We start from the raw sequence: 24,859 nt of genomic DNA, 5'->3' as shown, positions 1-24,859 counted from the left end.
CTGTTCGGGAGAGGGATGGAGCTCGGATCGAGAGAGGGGTGGAGGTCAGATTGAGAAATGGCTGGAGATCGGATACACTGAGGGATGGAGATCAGGGAGGTGTGTAACTGAGAGGAAGGTCGGACACTCAGAGGGAGGGATGGAGATCAGGGAGATGTGTAACTGAGAGGAAGGTCGGACACTCAGAGGGAGGGATGGAGATCAGGGAGGTGTGTATCTGAGAGGAAGGTGGGACACTCATAGGGAGGGATGGAGATCAGGGAGGGGTGTATCTGAGAGGAAGATCGGACATTCAGAGGGAGGGATGGAGATCAGGGAGGTGTGTATCTGAGAGGAAGATGGGATACTCAGAGGGAGGGATGGAGATCAGTGAGGTGTGTATCTGAGAGGAAGGTGCGACACTCAGATGGAGGGATGAAGATCAGGGAGGTGTGTATCTGAGAGGAAGGTGGGACACTCAGAGGGAGGGATGGAGATCAGGGAGGTGTGTATCTGAGAGGAAGATTGGACACTCAGAGGAGGGATGGAGATCAGGTGGAAGGAGGTTACTGTCCATTCTCTCCAACTGTGCTGCAGTTTGGTGCAGACTAACCTGTTGCTCTGTGGATCCCCGGTTAATGCAGTCCCCTTGCTCCCTGCCTTTCAGCCTCTCTCAATCCACACCATCACTTCTTCCCTGTAGGGAATGGGATTGAGCCAGTAACCCAGAGGGGATGAGTTCTAATCCCAGGATGGGAAATAGTGAAATGGAATTGGATAAATCTGATCATTTGTGTCCTGGCTGCAGAAATTGTCCATAAATCCTGCTGGATTGTTATAAAACACAAGGGACTCAGTGAGGGAAGCTGCCAGTCTCACCCTGTCACTGTCGACCCTGTCAATCACTTTAAGAATTTTATATGTTTCAATGGGATCACCTCTCATTCTTCTAAACTCCAAGGAATAATGTCCCAGTCTACTCAATCTCTCCTCATCGGACAATCCCCTCATCCCAGGAATCACTCTCGGGAATCTCTGCTGCACTCCTTCCAAGGCTCGTATATCCTTCCTTAGGTAAGGAGACCGAATCTGTGCACAGTAATCCAGGTGTGGTCTCACTGAGGTCCGATAGAATTACAATAAGACTTCTTTACTCTGACAGGTACAGGAGCTGACACAGAGTCTCTCTCTCTCATACTAACCCATCCCTCTCTCTCGCTTTCTCTCTCACTCTCCCTCTCTCTCCATCTTCCTGTCTCTTACTCTCCCTCTCTCTCACTCTCGCTCTCTCTCACTGTCCCTCTCTCTCAATCTATCTCTCTCTCACTCTATCTCTCTCTCACTCTATCTCTCTCTCACACTCTCTGTCACTCTCCCTCTCCCTATCTCTCCTTGTCTCTCTCTCCGTCTCTCTCTCTATCAATCTCTATCCTGCCTTCTCCCTCTGAAGGTGTTCTCTGGGTTTGAGTGTTTAATATAAGGTGGTGTTTGTCAGTATATTTTCGATGCTCTATGGTTTCTGAGCATGGTAGGAGGGGATCAGGGCTCTGTTCTTTGACGTGACGCAGTGATGTCTGTCCCAGTGTCTCAGACTGTGATGCTGTTGTTTTCTGTGACTGACGCTGTGATATCAATTGTAATCTCACTCAGTGTGACACGAGGTTACATGGCTTGATCAGTGGTGAGGGAGGAGCAGACTGAACAAGGAGCTGTAATCATCAGTCACTGCCGAAAAGCTTCACACAGCCCGCACACTCCGCAAACTTCTTCACTAAATATTCTTTCAGCTCCTTAATGAGAGGCCTGGAGCTGAAAAGGGAAAAAGAGAAAGACATCTTTTCGAGAGGCTCATGGACACAATGTACACTGTACACTACCCACTAATGACACTCTGTCTACATTTAACTCATTGTTTAAGCTCCAGCCCACCTCCTGTTCCTATCCATATGTTTCAGTCAAGGAGCCTGATAAGTCTACAGCACAGGGGGAGGCCATTCAGCCCCTTGTGTCTGTGCTAGCTGTGCACTAGGATCATTCAGAACTAACCTCTCAGTTTAATGTCTGTTATGGGGAAATGACTGGAACCTGTTATTAGAGACAGAATGAGTGACAAATATGAACTGATCAGAGAGAGTCAGCATGGATTGAAAAAGGGTCAGAGATCTTTAACTAACCTGGTTACATTTTTTGCAGTGGTCACTAAGCAGGTAGATTAGGGAGAGTCTGTGGATTGTTATTGATATTGATTTCCAGAAGACATTAGAGAAGATTCCCCATGAGAGACTGTGAATAATAATGGAAGCATCTGGAATTTGAGGAAACCTTTTGCCATGGATGAGGAACTGGTTAGGAGGCAGGAGACAGAGAGTAGGGATAATGTGTATGGGCTCCAATGAGCAAGATGTGAATAGTGATGTCCCCAGGGATCTGTGCTGGAGCCTCAGCTTTTCACAATATTGATCAGTTCTGGGCACCGCACCTCAGGAAGGATATATTGACCATGGAGAGGGCACAGCTCAGATTCACCAGGATTATCCCGGGGTTAAAAGGGTTAAATTATCAGGACAGATTGTATAAACTCAGCTTGTATTGTCTTGAATTGAGAACAGTTAGTGGTGATCTAATTGAGATGTTTAAGATGAATAAAGACTTAATCTGATTAGTGTAGACAGAGAGAAACCATGTCCTCTGGTGGGGGAGTCGAGAACGAGGGGGCAGAATCTTCAAATTGGAGCTGGGCCGTTCAGGGGTGATGTCAGGAAGCAATTCTTCACTGGAAGGAGAGTGGAAATCTGGAACTCTCTCCCCCTGAGAAAAAGTGCTGTTGGGGCTGGGGGGTCAATTGAAAATGTTAAAACTGAGCTTGTTAGGTTTTTCTTACACAAGGGGATTGAGGGTTATGGAGCAAGCTGGAGAAATGGAGTTAAGATACAGATCAGCATGATCTAATTGAATGGTGGGACAGGCTCGAGGGGCTGAATGGCCTCCTCCTGTTCCTATATCCTAATCCCACTCCCCTGCTCCCCCCATTGTCCTGTATTCTCCACAGATTTACCTGTTTATTAACTGCAGTTTGAACTAAAACCCAAAGCTTTCATTCCCCACAGGCTGCTGAATGTTTAGTGAATTCTCTGTTTGGATTTCCCATTTCTACTCTCTGTCGTTTGTCCATTCCTAACGCTGCTGATCATTTTAATTCAAGGCTTTATCAATCTGCATTTCTACTTTCAAGGAATGATGGAATTGAAGCCGAGCTCTCTCTGCTTCTACACATCCTTCACCATCTTTTCACTACTTTTCCCCCTCAAACCCATCATCTCAAACTCCTCTGCATTGAATTGTGTCAGTCACCTATCTGTCCCTTCCCTCATCTGTCTCTACTCTCCCCAAGTCTTTGACTCTTCTCCTCCCTGTTTGTTAAACCTCTCCTTCTGTGTAGTCAGCACATTCCAGTTATCGGGGCAAGTGGCTGATCTTTGTGATGTGGAGGATTTGGGGGGTCAGTTCGGGGTGAAAGATGAGGCCAAGGTTGTAAAGAGTCTGGTTCAGCAGCAGACAGTGCTCAGGGAGAGGGATGGAGTTTGTATCAGGAGCTGAAGACGATGGCTTTGATCTTCCCAATGTGTTTCCCAGTGAGCCTGCTTCCTCAGTCCTGACTGCTCTTAGCTGCTGTTCTTTTCACTGATTGGACAGTTATTATTACAGATTCAGACCACAGCAGAAACCCCCAGTGTAAAAAATAACTGCAAAGATTGTCCGATCGCAAGATTGAAACGTAACCAAGAGAGGAAGTGAAAGAAGGAGCTCAGAGCAGCTGCATGTTTGTTACTGACACGGGAGAAAACTGTGAACCGTGTCCACTACCTAGAATCTTACAGCACAGAAGGAGGCCATTCAGCCCATCCTACCTGTGAGTTACCCAGTGAGACCCACTCCCCCTCTCTATCCCCATTACCCAGCAAATCTTTCCTTTTCAGGGAGATCTCCAATTCTCTCTTGTACACCTGGATCCACAGCACGAGACTGTCCCTAACCTGGGCTCGAAATTGGCATCTCATTCATTCATTGGAAGACAAAATGCCCGGGGTGGGAAATGGAGCTCAGAACTCCCAACATTCCCTCTCCCCTCCTGACATAAACCCCAAATTGTCTGAAATGCAGTGGTCATAACCACTGTGTCCAATTCTGTCCCTAGCCAAAATCCTCACAAAATTTGAATTTATATAGCACCTTGACATACAAACATCCCCCAGATGTATCATGGAGCAGCAGTGAGATGAACGGGGGTGGGGGGTGGAGGAACTTTAGGAAAGTGATGAAAGGCTTGGGTGAAAGGATGGAGTTTGATGCAGGAGAGAGAGGCCTGGAGAGGGGAAGGGATAAAGAGTGGGAATTCAGGGAGCAGGGCCTAGCCGTCTGAAGGCCCTTGGTGTGGGACAGGGTATGGAAATCTGCATTTCGGACAAGTTGGGGTTTATGGAGCGTGGATGAAGGAAGCCGGCAAAGGGCATCGGAATAATGGAGTCAGGAGGCGAGACAAACAGGGATAAGGGTTTCTGTGGTCAAGGGGCTGATGTAGTGTAGAGACGGACAATGTTGTGGAGATGGAAATTAGAGGCTTACGGGATGGAGAGATGTGGAGTTTGAGGCTCAGCTACTGGAGACCCAATGGGAAGGAGGCCCAGGTTTACTGGTCCCTATTGGATGGCCCAATGGGAAGCAGGCCCATGTTTACTGCTCCCTATTGGAGGGTCCAATGGGAAGCAGGCCCATGTTTACTGGTCCCTATTGGAGGGTCCAATGGGAAGCAGGCCCATGTTTACTGGTCCCTATTGGAGGGTCCAGTGGGAGGGAGGCCCATGTTTACTGGTCTCTATTGGAGGGTCCAGTGGGAAGCAGGCCCATGTTTACTGGTCCCTATTGGAGGGTCCAGTGGGAGGGAGGCCCATGTTTACTGGTCCCTATTGGAGGGTCCAATGGGAAGCAGGCCCATGTTTACTGGTCCCCATTGGAGGATCCAGCGGGACAGGGGCACCATGGTCGATGTGGAGGACAGTTCCTTTCTGTTGTAAATGTGTGATCGTCCACCCCTCATCCCAGTAAAACACCCTGACCCGGAGCCTGACCATGGAAAGGGAGGGAGAGGGGAAGGGATTCGAACATGTTCTGAATGGACAGGATGGCTCAGTGGGTCAGGCTCTGCCCTGTCCCTCCAGCTCACACTGATGGGGTGAGGGTCTCCACTCTCTGCTGGGCCTTCATGAAATGAGGTTTGTGTCCAAACCAGTCCCCAGTGAGAATTGGCCAACAGCACAGAACTGCCCTTAATTTGACAATAATCTGTCAGTCTGACTGAGAGAGACCAAAGCATGGTCAATGTGGGAAATGGGGCCTTACTCCAGGAGAAGACATGCTTCTGGGGTCAAGGGTTCACATCCATCGGTGGGGCAGAGCAGAGGGAGTTTTCCCCTTCATTTCACTGTGTTCCACCCGGGAGACTGTGGGAAAGAGAGAGCGAGGTGGAGACTGTGAGACCGAGTGAGAGAGGGAGGGAAGCATTTAACTGCTGCACCAGGACTCAAAGTGTTCCAAACTCCAGTAATAACGCCTGTTATAGAGATCAGTTAGAGAATTCCAGAACGATGGAGGGTGGGACAGAGATGAGGAGGCAGCGAGAGAGAGAGAGAGAGAGAGAAACTTGGGGGGGGGGGGCAGGGGAGGAGAGAGAGAGAGAGAGAGGGAAAGAGAGAGAGAGAGAGAGGAGAGGGAGGCATGGAGGGAGAGCAAAAAGGGACATTGTGACGGGAGCCATGATTGACTTGGCAGTGTGAGAGAGATAGGGAACAACAGAGATATGGAGGGAGAATGAGAGAGGCAGACAATGAGGGACAAGTGGAGGGAGAGGGAGGGAGAGAGTTGAAGAGGAAGTGAAAGGTGCTGACGTGGTTTTCTATGGGTGATACCATTTACATACTGAGGAACAGCCAGTGAGACTCTGACAGGCTGCAGCTTTATAAAGCTGAGCACAGTGAAGGGAGAGTTTATCAGTGACCAGGCACAGGGACAGGAGCAGACACCATGATTTCAGCCATCCAGCTCATCTGGCCTCTGGCATTCTGCATCGCAGGTACAAATCTCTCTCCTTCCACCGTGAATATTTTCCTGCTCTCCATTTACATCCAATTCGACTGACTTGTGATTGAAGGGAAAATGCTGAAAGCAGAGGAACGGTCAATGTCTCTAACAATATCTCATTTTACAGGCTCTTTGTGTGACAGTTCTTACTTCACTCTGTTTCTCTATTACCCCTCAGGTATCAGTGGGGACATCACCATGACCCAGTCTCCCCCGATGCTGTCAGTGAGCCTGGGCCAGACGGCCACCATCACCTGTACGGCCAGTCAGTCTGTTAGCAGCAATGTTGCTTGGTACCAGCAGCGAGAAGGACAGAAACCCACTCTCCTGATCTATTCGGCAACAACTCGATTCACAGGAACATCGGAGCGATTCACCGGCAGTGGATCTGGCACTCAATTCACCCTGACAATCAGCAATGTACAGAATGAGGATATCGCTGATTATTACTGTCAGCAAGGTTACAGCTCATCCTACACAGTGATACAGAGCCTTACAAAAACCTCAATACACACAGCACCACCTCCTGTACTGACACATCCCACAGTTATATAGAATATATAATAATGGACACACAGCACCACCTCCTGTACTGACACATCCCACAGTTATATAGAATATATAATAATGGGCACACAGTCCCACCTCCTGTACTGACACATCCCACAGTTATATAGAATATATAATAATGGACACACAGTCCCACCTCCTGTACTGACACATCCCACAGTTATATAGAATATATAATAATGCACATCCAGTCCCACCTCCTGTACTGACACATCCCACAGTTATATAGAATATATAATAATGGACACACAGTCCCACCTCCTGTACTGACACATCCCACAGTTATATAGAATATATAATAATGGACACACAGTCCCACCTCCTGTACTGACACATCCCACAGTTATATAGAATATATAATAATGGACACACAGTCCCACCTCCTGACTGACACATCCCACAGTTATATGGAATATATAATAATGGACACACAGTCCCACCTCCTGTACTGACACATCCCACATTTATATAGAATATATAATAATGGACACACAGTCCCACCTCCTGTACTGACACATCCCACAGTTATATAGAATATATAATAATGGACACACAGTCCCACCTCCTGTACTGACACATCCAACAGTTATATAGAATATATAATAATGGGCACACAGTCCCACCTCCTGTACTGACACATCCCACAGTTATATAGAATATATAATAATAGACACACAGTCCCACCTCCTGTACTGACATATCCTACAGTTATATAGAATATATAATAATGGACACACAGTCCCACCTCCTGTACTGACACATCCCACAGTTATATAGAATATATAATAATAGACACACAGTCCCAACTCCTGTACTGACACATCCCACAGTTATATACAATATATAATAATGGACACAAAGTCCCACCTCCTGTACTGACACATCCAACAGTTATATAGATTATATAATAATGGACACACAGTACCACCTCCTGTACTGACACAACCCACAGTTATATATAATATATAATAATGGACACAAAGTCCCACCTCCTGTACTGACACATCCCACAGTAAAATAGAATATATAATAATGGACACAAAGTCCCACCTCCTGTACTGACACATCCCACAGTTATATAGAATATATAATAATGGACACACAGTCCAACCTCCTGTACTGTCACATCCCACAGTTATATATAATATATAATAATGGACACACAGTCCCACCTCCTGTACTGACACATCCCACAGTTATATATAATATATAATAATGGACACACAGTCCCACCTACTGTACTAACACATCCCACTGTTATATAGAATATATAATAATGGACACACAGCCCACCTCCTGTACTGACACATCCCACAGTTATATATAATATATAATAATGGACACACAGTCCCACCTCCTGTACTGACACATCCCACAGTTATATAGAATATATAATAATGGACACACAGTCCCACCTCCTGTACTGACACATCCCACAGTTATATATAATATATAATAATGGACACACAGTCCCACCTCCTGTACTGACACATCCCACAGTTATATAGAATATATAATAATGGACACACAGTCCCACCTGCTGTACTGACACATCCCACAGTTATATAGAATATATAATAATGGACACACAGTCGCACCTCCTGTATGAGTGAGAGACAGAGAGAGGGTGAGAGTGAGTTAAAGGTGAGTGTGAGTGAGAGACAGAGGGTGAGAGTGAGTTAAAGGTGAGTGTGAGTGAGAGACAGAGAGAGGGTGAGAGTGAGTTAAAGGTGAGTGTGAGTGAGAGACAGGGAGAGGGTGAGAGTGAGTTAAGGATGAGTGTGAGTGAGAGACAGGGAGAGGGTGAGAGTGAGTTAAAGGTGAGTGTGAGTGAGAGACAGGGAGAAGGTGAGAGTGACTGAGTGAAGCAGAGAGCAGAGGTTTTTGTACAGCCCCTGCACTGGAAGCTCTCAGTGTGGGTTACGTTCGCTAAAGGAACCAAGCTCAGACTGAGTAAGTAAACCCCAATTCTCCCTTATTAACCCTTTCAATACTGTAACTTTCTCAAACACTAATGCTGAATAGTTGAAGGTGTTAGTGAGGAGCTGCAGTGAATGAAATGGTTCAGTGAACAACACTGTGTATAACAGGGTGCCCAGCTGTATTTGTTTCATTACATTCCCCCCTTTAAGCAGCAAGATATAAATAACCAACTTTTACCCACCGTCTCGAGGAGATCTGGACGTTTGCAGACTGTGCTGACATTGCTGCACCATGGAGTGAAATCACTCACTAGACTCCTGTCAGTCTCAGTGTGACAGACACGGGCAGAGTTTGATATGAGCTCTGGCTCCCTCTCACAGTCTCTGATATAACTGATCACAGCACCAGCACAGTGAGACACCGAGGTCCCACCTCCCCCAGCTTGAACTCTGCTCTCTCCACTCCCTGGTTATCTCTTGGCAAAGTTCTGATGACAAACAGGTAGAGCAGGGCCCACAATCCAGTGGCTTCAGTGTTCCAGGGTTTCGGGGAGACTCTCCGTTTCCCCCGAATGTTTAAATGTCACCCTCTAGACTCCAGGCCTCCCGGAATCTGTTCTCCATCTCTCTCCTGAAGACACTGTCTCTGACTGGGGAACAGCTCCACCCTCCCCAAGTGGGCTCATTCCTCCAAGTGTGAGCTGGGAGGGTGAACATGGTGGGCTATTGGAACGTGAGGCTTTAGCCGTGCCTCAGTGGGTAGCACCAGCCCTCAGAGTCACAATGTTGTGGGTTCAAATCCCACTCCAGAGACTTGAGCACATAATCCAGGCTGAGACTCCAGTGCAGTATTGAGGGAGGGCTGCACTGTCAGAGGAGCCGTCTTTCAGATGAGACAAACTGAGGTCTGCCCTCTCAGGGGGATCTCAAATATCCCACGGGCGCTTTGAGAAGAAGAGCAGGGGTGATCCCCCTGGTTTCCTGGACAATATTTATCCCTCAATCTACATCACTACACATCTGATTATCTGGTCATTGTCAATCTGATATCTGGGATCTTGCTGTGCACAGTTGGTTGTGGAACACTCTGGGACATTCTGAGGTGGTGATAGGCGCCATTGAAATGCAAGCCTTTCTTTGAAGTTGGAGATTCCTGATGGTGACCCTGTGAGTTGCCATTGATCTCACACTGACCCTGTCTGACCCCCGGACTTTGAGATTAATTGAAGCCTCACCCTTGACGTCACCCCAGTGTTGGCCGGCAAGGTTTGAAATGAAATCTCGAACCTTCTACACCCAAAGCTGTTTTCTCAATACTTAAGAGTAAGAGAATAACTAAGGGACGAGTTGGGCCCATAAAAGACCAAAAAGGTAACCTATGTGAGGAGGGGGAGGATGTGGGTATGGTTCTGAATGAATACTTTGCGTCTGTCTTCACAAAAGAAAGGGAACAATGTAGACATTGTCACTATGGAGGAGGAGTGTGAAATATTGGATGTGATAAACATAGGGAGAGAGGAAGTATGAGGGGGATTAGCATCCTTGAGAATGGATTAACCACCAGGGCCGGGTGAAATGTGCCCCAGGCTGTTATCAGAAACCAGGGAGGAAATTATGGAGGGTCTGACCCTCATTTTCCAATCCTCACTGGATACAGGTGAGGGGCTGGAGGATTGGAGGTCTGATAATGTTGTACCTTTGTTTAAAAAGGGAGCGAGGGATAGACTGAATAATTACAGGCCAGTCATTGTGTCCTCGTTGGTGGTCAAATAATTGGAATCAATTCTGATGGACAGGATAAACTGTCGTTAAGAAAGGCACAGATTAATCCAGGACAGTCAGCATGGGTTTGATAAGGGACGGTCATGTCTGACTAATTTGTTCATCTTTTTTGAGGAAGTAACAAGGAGGATTGATGAGGGTAGTGTACTTGATGTTATCTACATGGATTTTAGCAAGGTTTTTGAGAATGTTCCACATGGCAGACTTGTTAAAAAAATAAAAGCCAATGGGGTCTATGGGAATGGGGCCCATTAGATACAAAATTAGCTCAGGCGCCGGGAACAAAGGTTAATTATTGATGGTGTTTTAGTGACTGGAAGGCTGTTTCCAGTGTGGGTCTGCAGGCCTCAGGCCTCGGTACCCTTCTTTTTGTGTATATATTAATGATTTGGACATAAATGTAGGAGTTGATCAAGGAGTTTACAGGCGACACAAAAATTGGCTACATGGTAGATAATAAGGAGGATTGTTGTAGGCTGCAGGAAGATATCAATGGACTGGTCAGGTGGAAAGAAAAGTGGCAAATGGAATTCAACCCAGAGAAGTGGGAGGTGATGCATTTGGGGAGGTCAAACAAGGCAAAGGAATAAACAATAAATGGGAAGATACTGAGAGGTGTAGAGGAAGTGAGGGACCTTGGGGTGAATGTACAGACTCCTGAAGGTAGCAGAACAGGTCAATAAGGTGGTTAAGAAGGAACATGGAATCCTTTCAATCATTAGCCGAGGTATCGAGCAAGGAGGTTGTGCTGGATCTGTCTAAATTATTAGTTAGGCCACAACTTGAGTACAGTGCGCAGTTCTGGTCACCTCATTACAGGAAGGATGTGATTGCATTAGAGAGGGTACAGAGGAGATTTAACCAGGATGTAGCCAGGACAGGAAAATTGCAGCTATGAGGAGAGATTGGATTGGCTGGGGTTGTTCTCCTTGGAACAGAGGAGGCTGAGGGGAGATTTGATTGAGATGTACAAAATTATGAGGGGCTCGGATAGATTGGATGGGACGGGTCTATTTACTTTAGCAGAGAGGTCAGTGACTAGGGGGCATAGATTTAAAGTGATTGGGAGAAAGATTAGATGGGAGATGAGGCTCTGGAACTCACTGCCTGAAAGGGTCACAGAGGCAGGAACCCTCAACCCATTTAAAAGGTGTCTGGATATGAACCTCAAGAGCCTGAACCTGGAGGACTACGGACCAAATGCTGGAAAGTGGGATTCGGCCGGACGGCTCGTGTTTCAGTGGGCACAGACATGATGGGCCGAGTGGCCTCTTTCTGTGCCAGAAACTTTCTATCATTTTATTCTATGACACCCAATCTGAATCCTTTCTGAAGTGGGTTGATCCAAGTGTCCTCCATCATTCTGGGATAAAGTTCTCTCGATGTGTGTGTGATCTGAGGATTGTTAATGCTGAACCTGTTTCCCCCGGACAGACTGATCAATAGTGAGAGCTTCCTGACAGCTTAACAGGGTCTTAGAGGGACACTGAGTGTTTAAGCACTCTTAATATTAACCATTTCCGTGCTGAATTTATGGAAACCCTCTTTACAAATGTCTAAGTAACAGTCCAATATGATTTAACCAGCTTAACATCAAACCTTTACCTCCTGCCACTCAACTAATTGGAAACACAACTTGCCCCTTTCCCTGGGATCCCACGAGTATTTAATTTTCTGAGCAGTCTGTCATGTGGAACCTTGTCAGAAGTCTTGCTAAAATCCGCAAAGACCACGTCAAACTCGCTCCCCTCATCAACCCTCCTTGTTACCCCCTCAAAAAATTCAAGCAAGTTATTCAGACACGGCTTTCCCTTAACAAGTCCATGTTGACTGTCCTTGGTCGTATCTTTCTCAAAGATGATTAAAATGTCCCTCAGAATATTTTCCAACAATTAATATTTACTCTCTCACTATGGCCGGAATTTTCCGGCCCCATTGGTGTCAGGTGTCATGGTGAGCAGTGGGAATAATATGGTGAGACAGCCAAAAATTTGAAACTGATGGCTCTCCTGCGGCCAGAGCGGGAGTAGAGGACTTCAGGATGGGCCTCCACAGGGTCCAGAAGGCATCCCAGGAATGTGTCACTGAATCGGGGGCTGCACTCTGCTTGGCTTTTGGGGCCATGTCTTCACCGGAGCAGCCCCGGGCTGCAAGCATTGAGAAGTGTGCGCACGGATGTAGTTTAAATATGGTGTCCAGCTTCTTCAGTGTTGTTGGAGCTGCACTCATCCAGACAAGTGGAGAGCACTCCAACAAATTCCTGACTTGTGCTTTGTAGATGGTGGACAGGCTTTGGAGAGTCAGGAGGTGAGTTACTCGTCACACGATTCCTAGCCTCTGACTTGCTCTTATAGCCACAGTATTTATATGGCTAGTCCACTTCAATTTCTGCTCAATGCTAACCCCCAGGATGTTGATAGTGGGGGATTCAGTGATGGTAATGCCATTGAACATAAGGGTCGATGGTTGGATTCTCTCTTGTTGGAGATGGTCATTGCCTGGCACTTGTGTGGCATGTATGTTACTTGCCACTTGTCAGCCCAAGCCTGGATATTGTGCAGGTCTTGCTGCATTTGGACAGGGACTGCTTCAGTATCTGAGGAGTCATGAATGATGCTGAACATTGTGCAATCATCAGCGAACACACCGACTTCTGACCTTATGATGGAAGGAAGGTCATTTATGAAGTAGCTGAAGATGGTTGGGCCGAGGATGCTACCCTGAGGAACTCATGCAGTGATGTCCAGGAGCTGAGATGACTGACCTCCAACAACCACAACCATCTTCCTTTGTGCTAGGTATGACTCCAACCCACAGAGAGTTTTCCCCCTGATTCCCTTTGACTCCAGTTTTGCTCGGGCTCCTTGACGCCACACTCAGTCAAATACGGCCTTGATATCAATGACAGTCGGTCTCTCCTCACCTCGGGAGTTCAGCTCCACTGTCCATGTCTGAACTAAGGCTGTAATGAGGTCAGGAGCTGAGTGACCCTGGCATAACCCAAACTGGGCCTCAGTGAGCAGGTTATTGCTGAGCAAGTGCCATTTGATAGCACAGTTGATGACCCCTTCCATCACTTTACTGATGTTGGAGAGTAGACTGATGGGGCGGTAATTGGCCAGGTTGGATTTGTCCTGCTTTTTGTGTACAGGACATACCTGGGCAATTTTCCAGGTGGTGCTGTGTGCCACACAGCAATGTGGTTGGCTCTTAAATGCCCTCTGAAGTGGCCCAGCCCCCACTCAGTTGTTAGAAACTGCGACAAAGTCACTAAAAAGGAATGAAACCGGACGGACCACCCGGCATGTACCTAGGCACCGGAAACAACAACAGCAATCTCAGCCCCATTGACCCTGCAAAGTCCCCCTTGCTAACATCTGGGGGCTAGTGCCAAAATTGGAAGAGCTGTCTCACAGACCAGTCAAGCAACAGCCTGACATAGTCATCCTCACAGAATCATACCTTACAGATAATGTCCCAGACTCCACCATCACCAGCCCCGGGTATGTCCTGTCCCACCGGCAGGACAGACCCAGCAGAGGTGGCAACACTGTGGCATGCAGTCAGTGGGGAGTTGCTCTGGGAGTCCTCAAAATCAACTCCGGACCCCATGAAGTCTCATGGCATCAGGTCAAACATGTGGAAGGAAAGCTCCTCCTGATTACCACGTACCACCCTCCCTCAGTTGATGAACCAGTGCTCCTCCATGTTGAACACCACTTGGAGGAAAGACTGAGAGTGGCAAGGGCACAGGGGATGTAAAACAATCTTTCTCCCACCCACCATTGCCCTTTGTGCAAATCTGGGAGAATTCCGCACTATTTATATCCCATCCAATATTTCACAATTCTCCTCCATGAAAACTTCCCACTGCTCTGGCACTGATTTACCTTCAAGTTGCTGTTTCCTGTCCATTTCGGCAAATCGCAGCTTAGTTAAATTGGCCTTTCCCTAATTTACAACTTTTACACTTAGTCTAGCTTTATCCTTTTCCATAACTGCTCTAAATCTAACTGAATTATGATCACTATTACCCAGATACTCTCCCACTGATACACCTTCCACCTGCCCAGATTCATTCCCTGAAATTGTCTAAAACTGCCCCTTCTCTTGTTGGGTTTGTTACATTCAGGCTAAAAGAATTCACCTGGATGGATTATAAGAATTTTACATCATCTATACATTTACACAGATCTGATCCCAGTTAATATTCGGGAAGTTGAAACTCATTATAATGACAGTGATTAAACTTCCTTCTCTTCTCTTTCAGGCAGTAAGAAGTCACCACCCACACTAACCCTGCTGCCACCCTCCCCGGAAGAGGTCAAGACCAAGGGCACTGCCACCCTGGTGTGCCTTGCCAATCACTTCTATCCCGATGAGGTGAAGGTGGAGTGGAAGAAGGACGGTGCAGCCATTTCGAACGGGGTTCAGACCAGCAACTACCTGCGAGCTTCGGACAGCACCTACAGCGTCAGCAGCCTGCTGACCCTCTCTGGCTCCGGCTGGGAGTCCAACGCCCGCTTCTCCTGTGTTGTCACCCACGAGAGCCTCTCCTCTCCCCTCAGCAAGAGCATCAGGAGATCAGAATGTGCGTAGAGTGTTAGAGGCAGTCCACAGAGGAGACACAACTTTAAATAGAACAGGGGTGAGCTGGGAGGGCAAAGGTCATTGTCAGCACTGAATTACAACTCTCTTCCTTCTCGGGACCGGCTCTGAGACACTTCTGAGGGTCAGGGGTTAAGGCCCGTTATTGGTGCAGAGTACAGAGAGCTTTACTCCGTATCTAACCCCGTGCTGTAGCTGTCCTGTAAGTGTTTGATGGGGATTGTGTGGAGGAAGCTTTACTCCGTATCTTACCCGATGCTGTACCTGCCCTGTAAGTGTTTATTGGGGACAGTGTAGAGGGATCTTTACTCTGTATCTAACCCCGTGCTGTACCTGTCCTGGGAGTGTTGGTTGGGACAGTTTAATCTCGTGATGCTAAGTAAAACCTCTCTAAGATGCTGAAGCCTGTCAGCTGTATAAAAATAATGTGACCCTCCGAAGTGTCTGCTTCAGTAAACCAGACCCCTTCCTGCTCACCCTGCAGTTACAATTTAAGGTTTAGTCACTGTTTAAAGGGACAGGATTCTCATGTTCTTGAGAAAATCTCCACAAGCGTTTTAATAAATATCCATTCTCCCTGTGAATTTCTCCAGCTTCCTCTGGCTGGGCTGTTTATTCAAGTCTTTTTTCTGTAAATGTCAATGTGTAAAAGGTAATAAACATTAAGAATATTCAGTCTCTGTCTGGTCAGTGCTTTGGAAATGTCCCACCTCCCCATCAGCTGATTGGCTGCATTTCAGCAAGTGATTGTTCTGATTGGCTGGTTGGCCTGTCAATCAATGAATCATCAACAGTCAATTTGGTTCAAAGACAATTATCAATCATTTTAAAATGATCAGTTTTATCTCAAATCTCTTGAATTTACAAGATTAAAAACAGAAAAGAAACTGGAAGTTGCTGGGATTAAATCATCACAACCACAATTCCCCAAACCATATTCACAACCTCCCCCGTGACCTTCCCATCTCACGTGGTCTCGCTATTCCCATAGTTTCAATCACAGATAAGACCATCTCTGATCACTTCCTTGTATCACTCCCCACCCACATCCCCCTTCCATAGCCCAACCCTACCCCCTTCTGTATCCATCCCTGGAAAAACCTATTCCCCAATTCACTTACAACTGCACTTTCAAAATCCCAACGATCTCGTCTCTGGCCCTCCGATCACCACAACATTTCTGCAGCGACTGATTTACTCAACGTCACCCTCACCTCCACCTTTCATATCCTAGTCCCCAATAAAACCATTCCTCTCCCTCACCCTGGCCCTTCCCTCTGCTACAACCCTCATCTCCACTCACTTAATCCAAGGGAGGCAGACTTGAAACTGGTTTATCCATCATCGCCAGATCTGGCTGGAGCGCTCCAAACACTCCCGGCTCCTCCTCTCATCTGCTAAAACTGCCCCTGCTCCATTACCTCTGGTGTCCCCCAAGGATCGATCCTTGGCCCCTCCTATTTCTCATCTACATGCTGCCCCTCGGACACATCATCCGAAAGCATAGCGTTAGTTTTCACATGTACGCTGAAGACCCCCAGCTCTACCTCACCACCACCTCTCTCAACTCCTCCACTGTTGCTAAATTATCAGACTGCTTATCCCACATCCCGTACTGGATGAACAGGAATTCATACAATTAAATATTGGGAAGACTGAAGCCATTGTTTTCAGTCCCCACTCCAAACTCTGTTCTCTAACTCCTGACTCCATCCCTCTCCCCGGTAACAGTCTGAGATTAAACCCGTCTGTTCACAACCTTGGGGTCACATCTGACCCTGAGATGAGCTTCCGACCTCATATTCGTCACATCACTAAGAGCGCCTATTTCCACCTCCAATACATCACTCGACTTCACCCCAGTCTCAGCTCATCAGCTGCTGAAGCCCTCACCCATGCCTTCGTTACCTCTGGATGTGACTATTCCAATACACTCCTGGCTGCTCTCCCACATTCTACCCTCCGCAATCGTGGGGTCATCCAAAACTCTGCTGCCCGTGTCCTAACTCACAGCGAGTCCCGTTCCCCTGTCACCCCTGTGCTCACTGACCGACATTGGCCCTTGACCTCCGGGTCAAGCAACATCCTGATTTTACAATTCCCATCCTTGTTTTCAATTCCCTCCATGGCCTCACCCCTCCCTATCTCTGGAATCTCCTCCAGCCCTACAACCCTCCGAGAGACCTACGCTCCTCTAATCCTGGCCTCTGGTGGATTCCTAATCAGAATCGCTCCACCATTGGTGGCCGTGCCTTCAGCTGCCTGGGCCCCAAGCTCTGGAATTCCCTCCCTACACCTCTCCCCGTCTCTCCCTCACTTTCCTCCTTTAAGACACTCCTTAAAGTCAACATCTTTGGCCAAGCTTTTGGACGTCTGATCCATTGGCCCAGAACTTCCGATCTCCGGTACCCCGGAGGCACAGGCCAAGATGCACTGGGGAACCCCTCGGAATTCCCTACACACTGACTGCAAGGGAATTATGCAGGAAGTCCGAACTTCCCATGGGCAATTACCCAGCGCCTGGAACCCTCTGAAACTCTGACTTAAAGCCCGGAGACTTCCGATCATTCCGACTTTCTGATTGGAAATGTTACCTGGGAAACGTTAGGAGGATTAAAACCAGTTCTAACTCCTGGATAACTAGACGACTAAAACCCCCAACCCACAAATATACCCGGGACAACCCTAGACAATACCTGACCCCTACCCTCTCGCCCAATTGCCAGTCACCCTACCTCCTCGACCTCTTGCCTGACACCCTACCCCCTCGTCCACTTGGCTGGCAATCTACCCCCTCACTTACTTGCCTGACACTCTACCCCCTCACCCACTTACCTGACACTCTACCCATTCACGCACTTACCTGACACTCTACCCCCTCACCCACTTACCTGACACTCTACCCCCTCACCCACTTACCTAACACTCTACCCCCTCATTCACTTACCTGACACTCTACCCATTCACCCACTTACCTGACACTCTACCCATTCACCCACTTACCTGACACTCTACCCCATCACCCACTTACCTGACACTCTACCCCCTCACCCACTTACCTGACACTCTACCCCCTCACCTTACACACTTAGCTTCTCTCCGTAGCTTCTCGAAGTGTCTTTGGGACATTTAACCTTCCCGGAATACGGCAGTTAGTGCTGTCAAAAGGGGGAGAGACTTAGATTTCCCCCTCTTCCTGCTCTCCGAGGAAGCTCTCGGGGAACAGGTACACTCCACATTTGTTAGGAGTCCCACTTCGGAGTCTGAGTGAGAAATGTGGAGCTCTCGGGAAAGGTAAGTAAAGAGGAGTTGGCTCCGGCTGCCATTTCCCGTGGGCTGGCTAATGATGGGCTATCTGCTATCTGCTGCTCTTGTCCTTCTAGATCGGAGCGGTCGAGGTTTTGGAAGGTGCTGCTCACGGAGCCTTGGTGAGTTTCTGCAGTGCATCTTGTAGATGGTACACACTGCTGCTACTGTGCGTCGGTGTTGGAGGGAGTGAATGTTTGTGGAAGGGGTGCCAATCAAACGGCTGCTTTGTCCGGGATGGAGTCCAGCTTCTTGAGTGTTGTTGGAGTTCCAATCATCCAGGCAAGTGGAGAGTCTTCCATCCCACTCCTGATTTCTGCCTTGTAGATTATAAATTCACCTCTTCCATTGGTTTAGGCTGCGAATCACCTCGTGTGACCCCACCTCTGGAAGGAGAGCCATGTGGGCTAAAGACAAATGTCCATCCCTTGTTTCCTGGGCGGCCAGAGTTTACATTTCACTGTGAACTTTTTAACCATTCCTTCAAACCTGGGGCTGCTGAATCCAGACTCTGAGGCAACGGAAAGTCAGAAAACAATGAGGTGTATTTTCCCACCAGTAACTGCCTCCCTGTAACGTGCCCCAACAGCCTTGACTGCCGAGGGTCTGACCAACAGAAACTCACACTGACCCATTCAATTTAAAATCTGCTGAACAATAAAATCCATTGATGTTACAGACCAACAACAAACCCTAAACATTAGGAGAATTATCAAAATTTACCAGAAATATAAGTTGTAGTTGGGCATTCACTCTTCACTCGGAACACTAGAGATGTTCCAGTTGGTGGGATCGTGCTGTGCACTCTGTGCTGACTGCTGGGTAAGACCTGAAATGAGCTCGGGGAAATCTCAGGGCTGGAGGATACAGTCACAATGTTCATTTCTCTCTCCATAACCCGGGGCTCATGTTAACAGCACAAAACTGACCCGAGTTAGGACTCAGTTTACACAGAGGAGCAGTCAGGATATCACACATGACCCTGAATGTAGGTGTGACTGTTACCCAGTACTGTCTGTAGGTGTGTCTCTGAGTGTGGGTGTGTTACCCAGTACCGTCTGAAGGTGTGTCTCTGAGTGTGGATGTGTTACCCAGTACTGTCTGTAGGTGTGTCTCTGAGTGTGGGTGTGTTACCCAGTACTGTCTGTAGGTGTGTGTCTCTGCTTGTGGGTGTGTTACCCAGTACTGTCTGTAGGTGTGTGTCTCTAAATGTGGGTGTGTTACCCAGTACTGTCTGTAGGTGTGTGTCTCTGCTTGTGGGTGTGTTACCCAGTACTGTCTGTAGGTGTGTGTCTCTAAATGTGGGGGTGTTACCCAGTACTGTCTGTAGGTGTGTCTCTGAGTGTGGGCGTGTTGTCCAGTACTCTCTGTAGGTGTGTTTCTGTGAGTGTCGGTGCCTTACCCAGTAGAGTCTGTCGGTGTGGGTCCCTGAGTGTATGTGTGTTACCCAGTACTGTCAGGAGTTATGCTAGTCAGAGTGTACATGTATTATCCAGTACAGGCTGTAGCTGTGTGTCTTTGAGCGTGGGTCTCTTACCCAATACTGCCTGTTGGTGGATGTCTATGAGTGTGGGTGTGTCATGCAGTACTGTCTGTCGGTGTGCTTGTCTGAATGTGGATCTGTTACTCAGTACTGTCTGTAGGTGTGTGTCTCTAAATGTGGGGGTGATACCCAGTACTGTCTGTAGGTGTGTCTCTGAGTGTGGGTGTGTTACCCAGTACTGTATGCAGGTGTGTGTCTCTAAATGTGGGTGTGTTACCCAGTACTGTCTGTAGGTGTGTCTCTGAGTGTGGGTGTGTTACCCAGTGCTGTCTGTAGGTGTGTCTCTGAGTGTGGGTGTGTTACCCAGTACTGTCTGTAGGTGTGTCTCTGAGTGTAGGTGTGTTCCCCAGTACTGTCTGTAGCTGTGTCTCTGAGTGTGGGTGTGTTACCCAGTGCTGTCTGTAGGTGTGTCTCTGAGTGTGGGTGTGTTAACCAGTACTGTCTGTAGGTGTGTCTCTGAGTGAAGGTGTGTTGCCCAGTACTGTCTGTAGGTGTGTGTCTCTGCTTGGGGTGTGTTACCCAGTACTGTCTGTTGGTGTGTGTCTCTAAATGTGGGGGTTTTCCCCAGTACTGTCTTTAGGTGTGTGTCTGTGTGTGGGTGTGTTACCCAGTACTGTCTGTATGTGTGTGTCTCTGAGTGTACCTGTGTTACCCAGTACAGTGTGTAGGCGTGTGTCTCTGAGTGTAGGTGTGCTCCCCAGTATTATCTGTAGGTGTGTCTCTCTGAGTGTGGGTGTGTTACCCAGTACTGTCTGTAGGTGTGTGTCTCTGCTTGTGGGTGTGTTACCCAGTACTGTCTGTAGGTGTGTGTCTCTAAATGTGGGTGTGTTACCCAGTAGTGTCTGTAGGTGTGTCATTGAGTGTGGGTGTGTTACCCAGTACTGTCAGTAGGTGTGTGTCTCTAAATGTGGGGGTGTTACCCAGTACTGTCTGGATGTGTGCTAGTTGAGTGTACCTGTGTTACCCAGCACAGTGTTTAGGTGTGTGTCTCTGAGTGTAGGTGTGTTACCAAGTGCTGTCTGTAGGTGTTCTAGTCTAAGTGTGCATGTGTTATCCAGTACTGTCTGTAGGTGTTTCTCTGAGTGTGGGTGTGTTACCCAGTACTGTCTGTAGGTGTGTCATTGAGTGTAGGTGTGTTACCCAGTACTGTCTGTAGGTGTGCATCTCTGTGTGTGGGTGTGTTACCCAATAGTGCCTGTAGGTGTGTGTCTCTGAGTGTGTGTCTCTTACCCAGTAATGTCTGTCTGTGCATGTTTCTGAGTGTCAGTGCTTTACTCCGTACTGCCGGTAGGTGTGTGACTCTGTGTGGGTGTGTCACGCAGTGCTGCCTGTAGGTGTGTGTGTTTGAGTGGCCTGGAACAGACTGAAAGGATTGAAAGGTGCTGAGCACTGAGTGAGTCTGTGTGGACCAGGGTCTGGAACAGACTGAAAGGATTGAAATAACCTCAGCACTGAGTGAGTCTGTGTGGACCAGGGTCTGGAACAGACTGAAAGGATTGAAATAACCTCAGCACTGAGTGAGTCTGTGTGGACCAGGGTCTGGAACAGACTGAAAGGATTGAAAGGTGCTGAGCACTGACCATCCAGAAGGATGGCCTCAGGAAATGGGTTAATGATATTCCGATAAGAATCATCATAAAAAGGACAAGGTCGAAGGGTTTGGTGCTGCAGTCAGGAGGGAGGGTCAGGAACGGTCACCCTGGCTCTCGGACCGACAATTCACAGCGGAAGGACCAATCCCAGGGGGGGATTGTAATTTATCAGCCCAATCCAAGAGGTATCGGGGCTGAGGGTTTAAAGTAACTTCAAGTGTAACAGCCGAATCCTGGCCGGACGGTGGGGGGAGGGGGTTTGTGTTTGAATTGAGGAAGGTTGGGGCTGAAACATGGGGTTTTGCCTGTGGTTTCTCAGTGAAGGTTTTTTTAATAAGTCATACCCACATTGCGGTCAATCTCAGTCAGTGCGAAACGTCACCATCGTCCTGGAACCTTGTGGTTATAAGGATCTCACACGCATCCCTGCCTCGTCTGGGCTGTGCTATCGCCTCCTGCTCCAGCTCCTCAACTTCCTCATCCCCATCGGGCTCAGCCCTCTCGACATCCTCCTCATCAGAGGAGACGTGCAGCTCCTCCATCTCTGGTTGTGACAAATCACCCCCACTTTGCAGCACCAGGTTGTGTCGAGTGCCGGGAATCACAATGATGGGGGCCACCCTCTGGGGAGAGTACTGGAGAGGGCTGCCTGATCGGTCCAGTCGTCGGAAACACATCTTCAACATGCCAATGGTCTGCTCAATCAAGGAGCGTGTTACAGAATGAGCCACATTGTGCCTCTCCTCTGAGACTCTCTGTGGCTGCCTCATTAGCCACGTCTATTGGGGGTCACCTTTGTCACCGATGAGCCAACCCTAAATGTGCTGAGGTCCCTCGAAGATCTCTGGCACGTGCGAGTGACTCAAGATGTCCGAGTCATTGGAGCTCCCTGGGTACCTCACACAAACCGGCATCATCTGCTTCCGGTGATCACAGATCAGCGGCACGTTGAGAGAGTTGAAGGCTTTTCTATTGATAAATCTTACTGACTGCTCCCAGGGAGCTCTTAAGGCCACATGTGTGCAGTGGATGGCACCCTGTACCTGTGGGAATGGGAGATTGCTGCAAATCTCACTGCTCTGGCAGCCTGGCTGGCTTCATCCAGGGAGAACCAGATGTAATTGTGTGCCTTACTGAATAGGGCCTCGGTGACCTCTCAGATGCATTTGTGAGCAGATGCTCGAGAAATTCCACAGAGGCTTCCACTGGAGCCCTGGAACAAGCTGCTGGCAAAAATGCTGCGTGTGGCTGTCACCTTTAGAGACACTGGCAATGGACGGCCTCACAATCCCTGCGGCCTCAGATCCTTCCGGAAAATGTGGCAGATGTGAGTCACCACATCTCTTGACAAGCGAAGGCGTCTGCAGCACTGACTCTCGCTCATCTCCAAGTGTGAGAGGCGTCTTCGGTACACCCTGGGCCGTGCCAAATGCCTCTGTGGAATGGGTCTGTGAGGCTCAGCGTCTGGGTCTTCATGGGGACCCATTGGCCCATGTTCCTCAGGGCGTGGCACCATCCCTTTGCCCAGCCAGACAGCGACAGGCCCGTCTTCTCCTCCTCCTCATTTGTCTGAGTGTCAGGTGAAAGGCAGCGTCGGCTGCTCCATCTATTCTCCACTCCTGCTCGTCTCTGTGGAAACATTGAACAGATACATGATTGAACAGAACCCAGCAATGGGCACTTTGCATTCACAAGCTGAGGAGTCACTGTCAATCCCATGGATTGCCCTCATTCCAGGCATTCCATCCCCAGACCCCCCTTGCAGCTGTAGCTCTGCCTTAAGGATCACCGGTAGGACCCCCCTTGCCCCACCCCCACTAACATGCCAGCCGTGACAGAGCTTTCACAAAGGGGTTTGGATCTGAATGAGAGCTGGAAGGTGATATCAGCCTGAGTCAGGGCCCTGTCAGACTCAATCCTTTGGATTAGAGCACAGCCCGAATTTACACTACTGGAATAACATGGATCAGGAAGATGTGCAAAGCCTGAACCTATCAGCTGCGAGGCCTGGAGGTCTATGGGGCATGAGGCATATGCATTTTGGACGTAGCCCATTTACAATTGGATCCTTCTGACCTTTGCACTTTCCTACGAGAGGGACAAAGGGTCATTGGAACCCAATCCAATCATGGCCTCAATCCTTCATTGGTTCTCACAGGAATGTGCACCATGGGTGAAGGTGCCTGTTCATGGTTCCACTCTCTTTACCCCCCGGCAAGTTAAGCCAACTCCCTTCAACTTATTGTTAGCTTAAAGCCTCGACTAAAAGAGATTCTAAGCATTAAAGCAACATAGTCTGAGACTGGGCCCTCAAATACAAGTCCTCTCCTCCAGGGGTCTCAAAGCCCACAAAATAGTCTGAGGATGGGACATACATTGGGGCCTGTCTTAGTCGACCAGCTTCTTTCAATGTTTTCCAATATCAGCTCCTAGAAATCTGACTAAGACTTCTAGAGTTATGTATTTATGTGGATTCTGGAGATAAGAAATATTTCAGATTACACGTTCTATATGCTTCAAGAACATATACATTTTACTGAAGCCCATTATAGATTATAGCTTATACATGAAGTTATAAATGATAACCAAAGCTAAGCATCACGTCAATAATGTCGTCTTAAATACATGAAATTTATAAATCCACCTTATCAGCAAATATTGTTGGAAAACTCAAACAAACAGCAACAATGAAGAAAGATATTTACTCATGAATTCCAGATGGTTTTAATGAATTTTGATGTTTCTCTGTCTCAACCCAGGGGAATTCTCAAAATTGAACTCTGACTCTTTATGTCCGAAGATGGCCGGCTGACCTAACGCTGATGGGGTTATTTTAAAGACAGTGTCTGCAGATGTGAAACAAGCTTCCTTTGTCTGCTGGACATGCGTCTTTTTGAGGAGAAAGTTCAGCTGAATTAAAAACCAGCTTCCATTCTGCTTTGTTTCTTCAGGAAAACACATTTCTTATCACATGTGAGGTTATTTCGGAAACACTTGTTCCTGTCTGGAGAAAGCCCAGCTGTATGACACGCTTCCAACTGTAAACTACCTCAAGCTCTTCTGTATTAGCTGACTCTGTGGCTAGAATCCAAATCCTGCAGCCATATTCCTCACTTTTTTATGTCAAATTGCTCTTTCCAATTATGTTTTCCTATTAATGCTCATTAGCAATTCACATTTTAACCTTTTAGATTCCCCATCAAATGAGAGATTTCCGGAAATTGCCCAAATCCTCCAATTGGCATTTGAATCTTCCTAACGTGTCCCAGCTGAGCCTTGCTCTCCATGTCCTGAATGGCTCATTATTCGGGAGCCCCGTCAATCAGCCCAAAAATACAGTCGTTGGCTCCTCCCACACGCCCTCTGACCCCTCCCCTGGCCATTGTTTTCAGACCTTATTATTCATCCGGGTCACTGGGTCA

The 24,859-nt window shown here is 47.9% G+C and overlaps 1 protein-coding gene across 1 annotated transcript; it reads left to right on the top strand.

The window, feature by feature from the left end:
- The first annotated feature begins 6,013 nt into the window (after positions 1-6,013).
- On the top strand, positions 6,014-15,671 carry LOC144692687 (immunoglobulin kappa light chain-like). The gene is made up of 4 exons (XM_078561781.1): positions 6,014-6,106; positions 6,293-6,642; positions 9,929-9,977; positions 14,659-15,671. The coding sequence occupies exons 1-4, from the start codon at positions 6,058-6,060 to the stop codon at positions 14,985-14,987; spliced, it is 777 nt and encodes a 258-aa protein (XP_078417907.1). The 5' UTR covers positions 6,014-6,057; the 3' UTR covers positions 14,988-15,671.
- Positions 15,672-24,859: the final 9,188 nt, after the last annotated feature.

This window comes from Cetorhinus maximus, chromosome 17, assembly GCF_964194155.1.
Source record: "Cetorhinus maximus chromosome 17, sCetMax3.hap1.1, whole genome shotgun sequence".
Classification (NCBI taxonomy): domain Eukaryota; kingdom Metazoa; phylum Chordata; class Chondrichthyes; order Lamniformes; family Cetorhinidae; genus Cetorhinus; species Cetorhinus maximus.
Note: the sequence above shows the minus strand (reverse complement) of the source record. Positions and strands in the feature narration are given on the sequence as shown.

Coding starts and splice junctions, on each gene's coding strand:
- LOC144692687 (XM_078561781.1), top strand. CDS start 6,058: ATGATTTCAGCCATCCAGCTCATCTGGCCTCTGGCATTCTGCATCGCA. Junction 6,107..6,292: donor TCTGGCATTCTGCATCGCAG/GTACAAATCTCT, acceptor ATTACCCCTCAG/GTATCAGTGGGGACATCACC. Junction 6,643..9,928: donor TACACACAGCACCACCTCCT/GTACTGACACAT, acceptor TCAATACTTAAG/AGTAAGAGAATAACTAAGGG.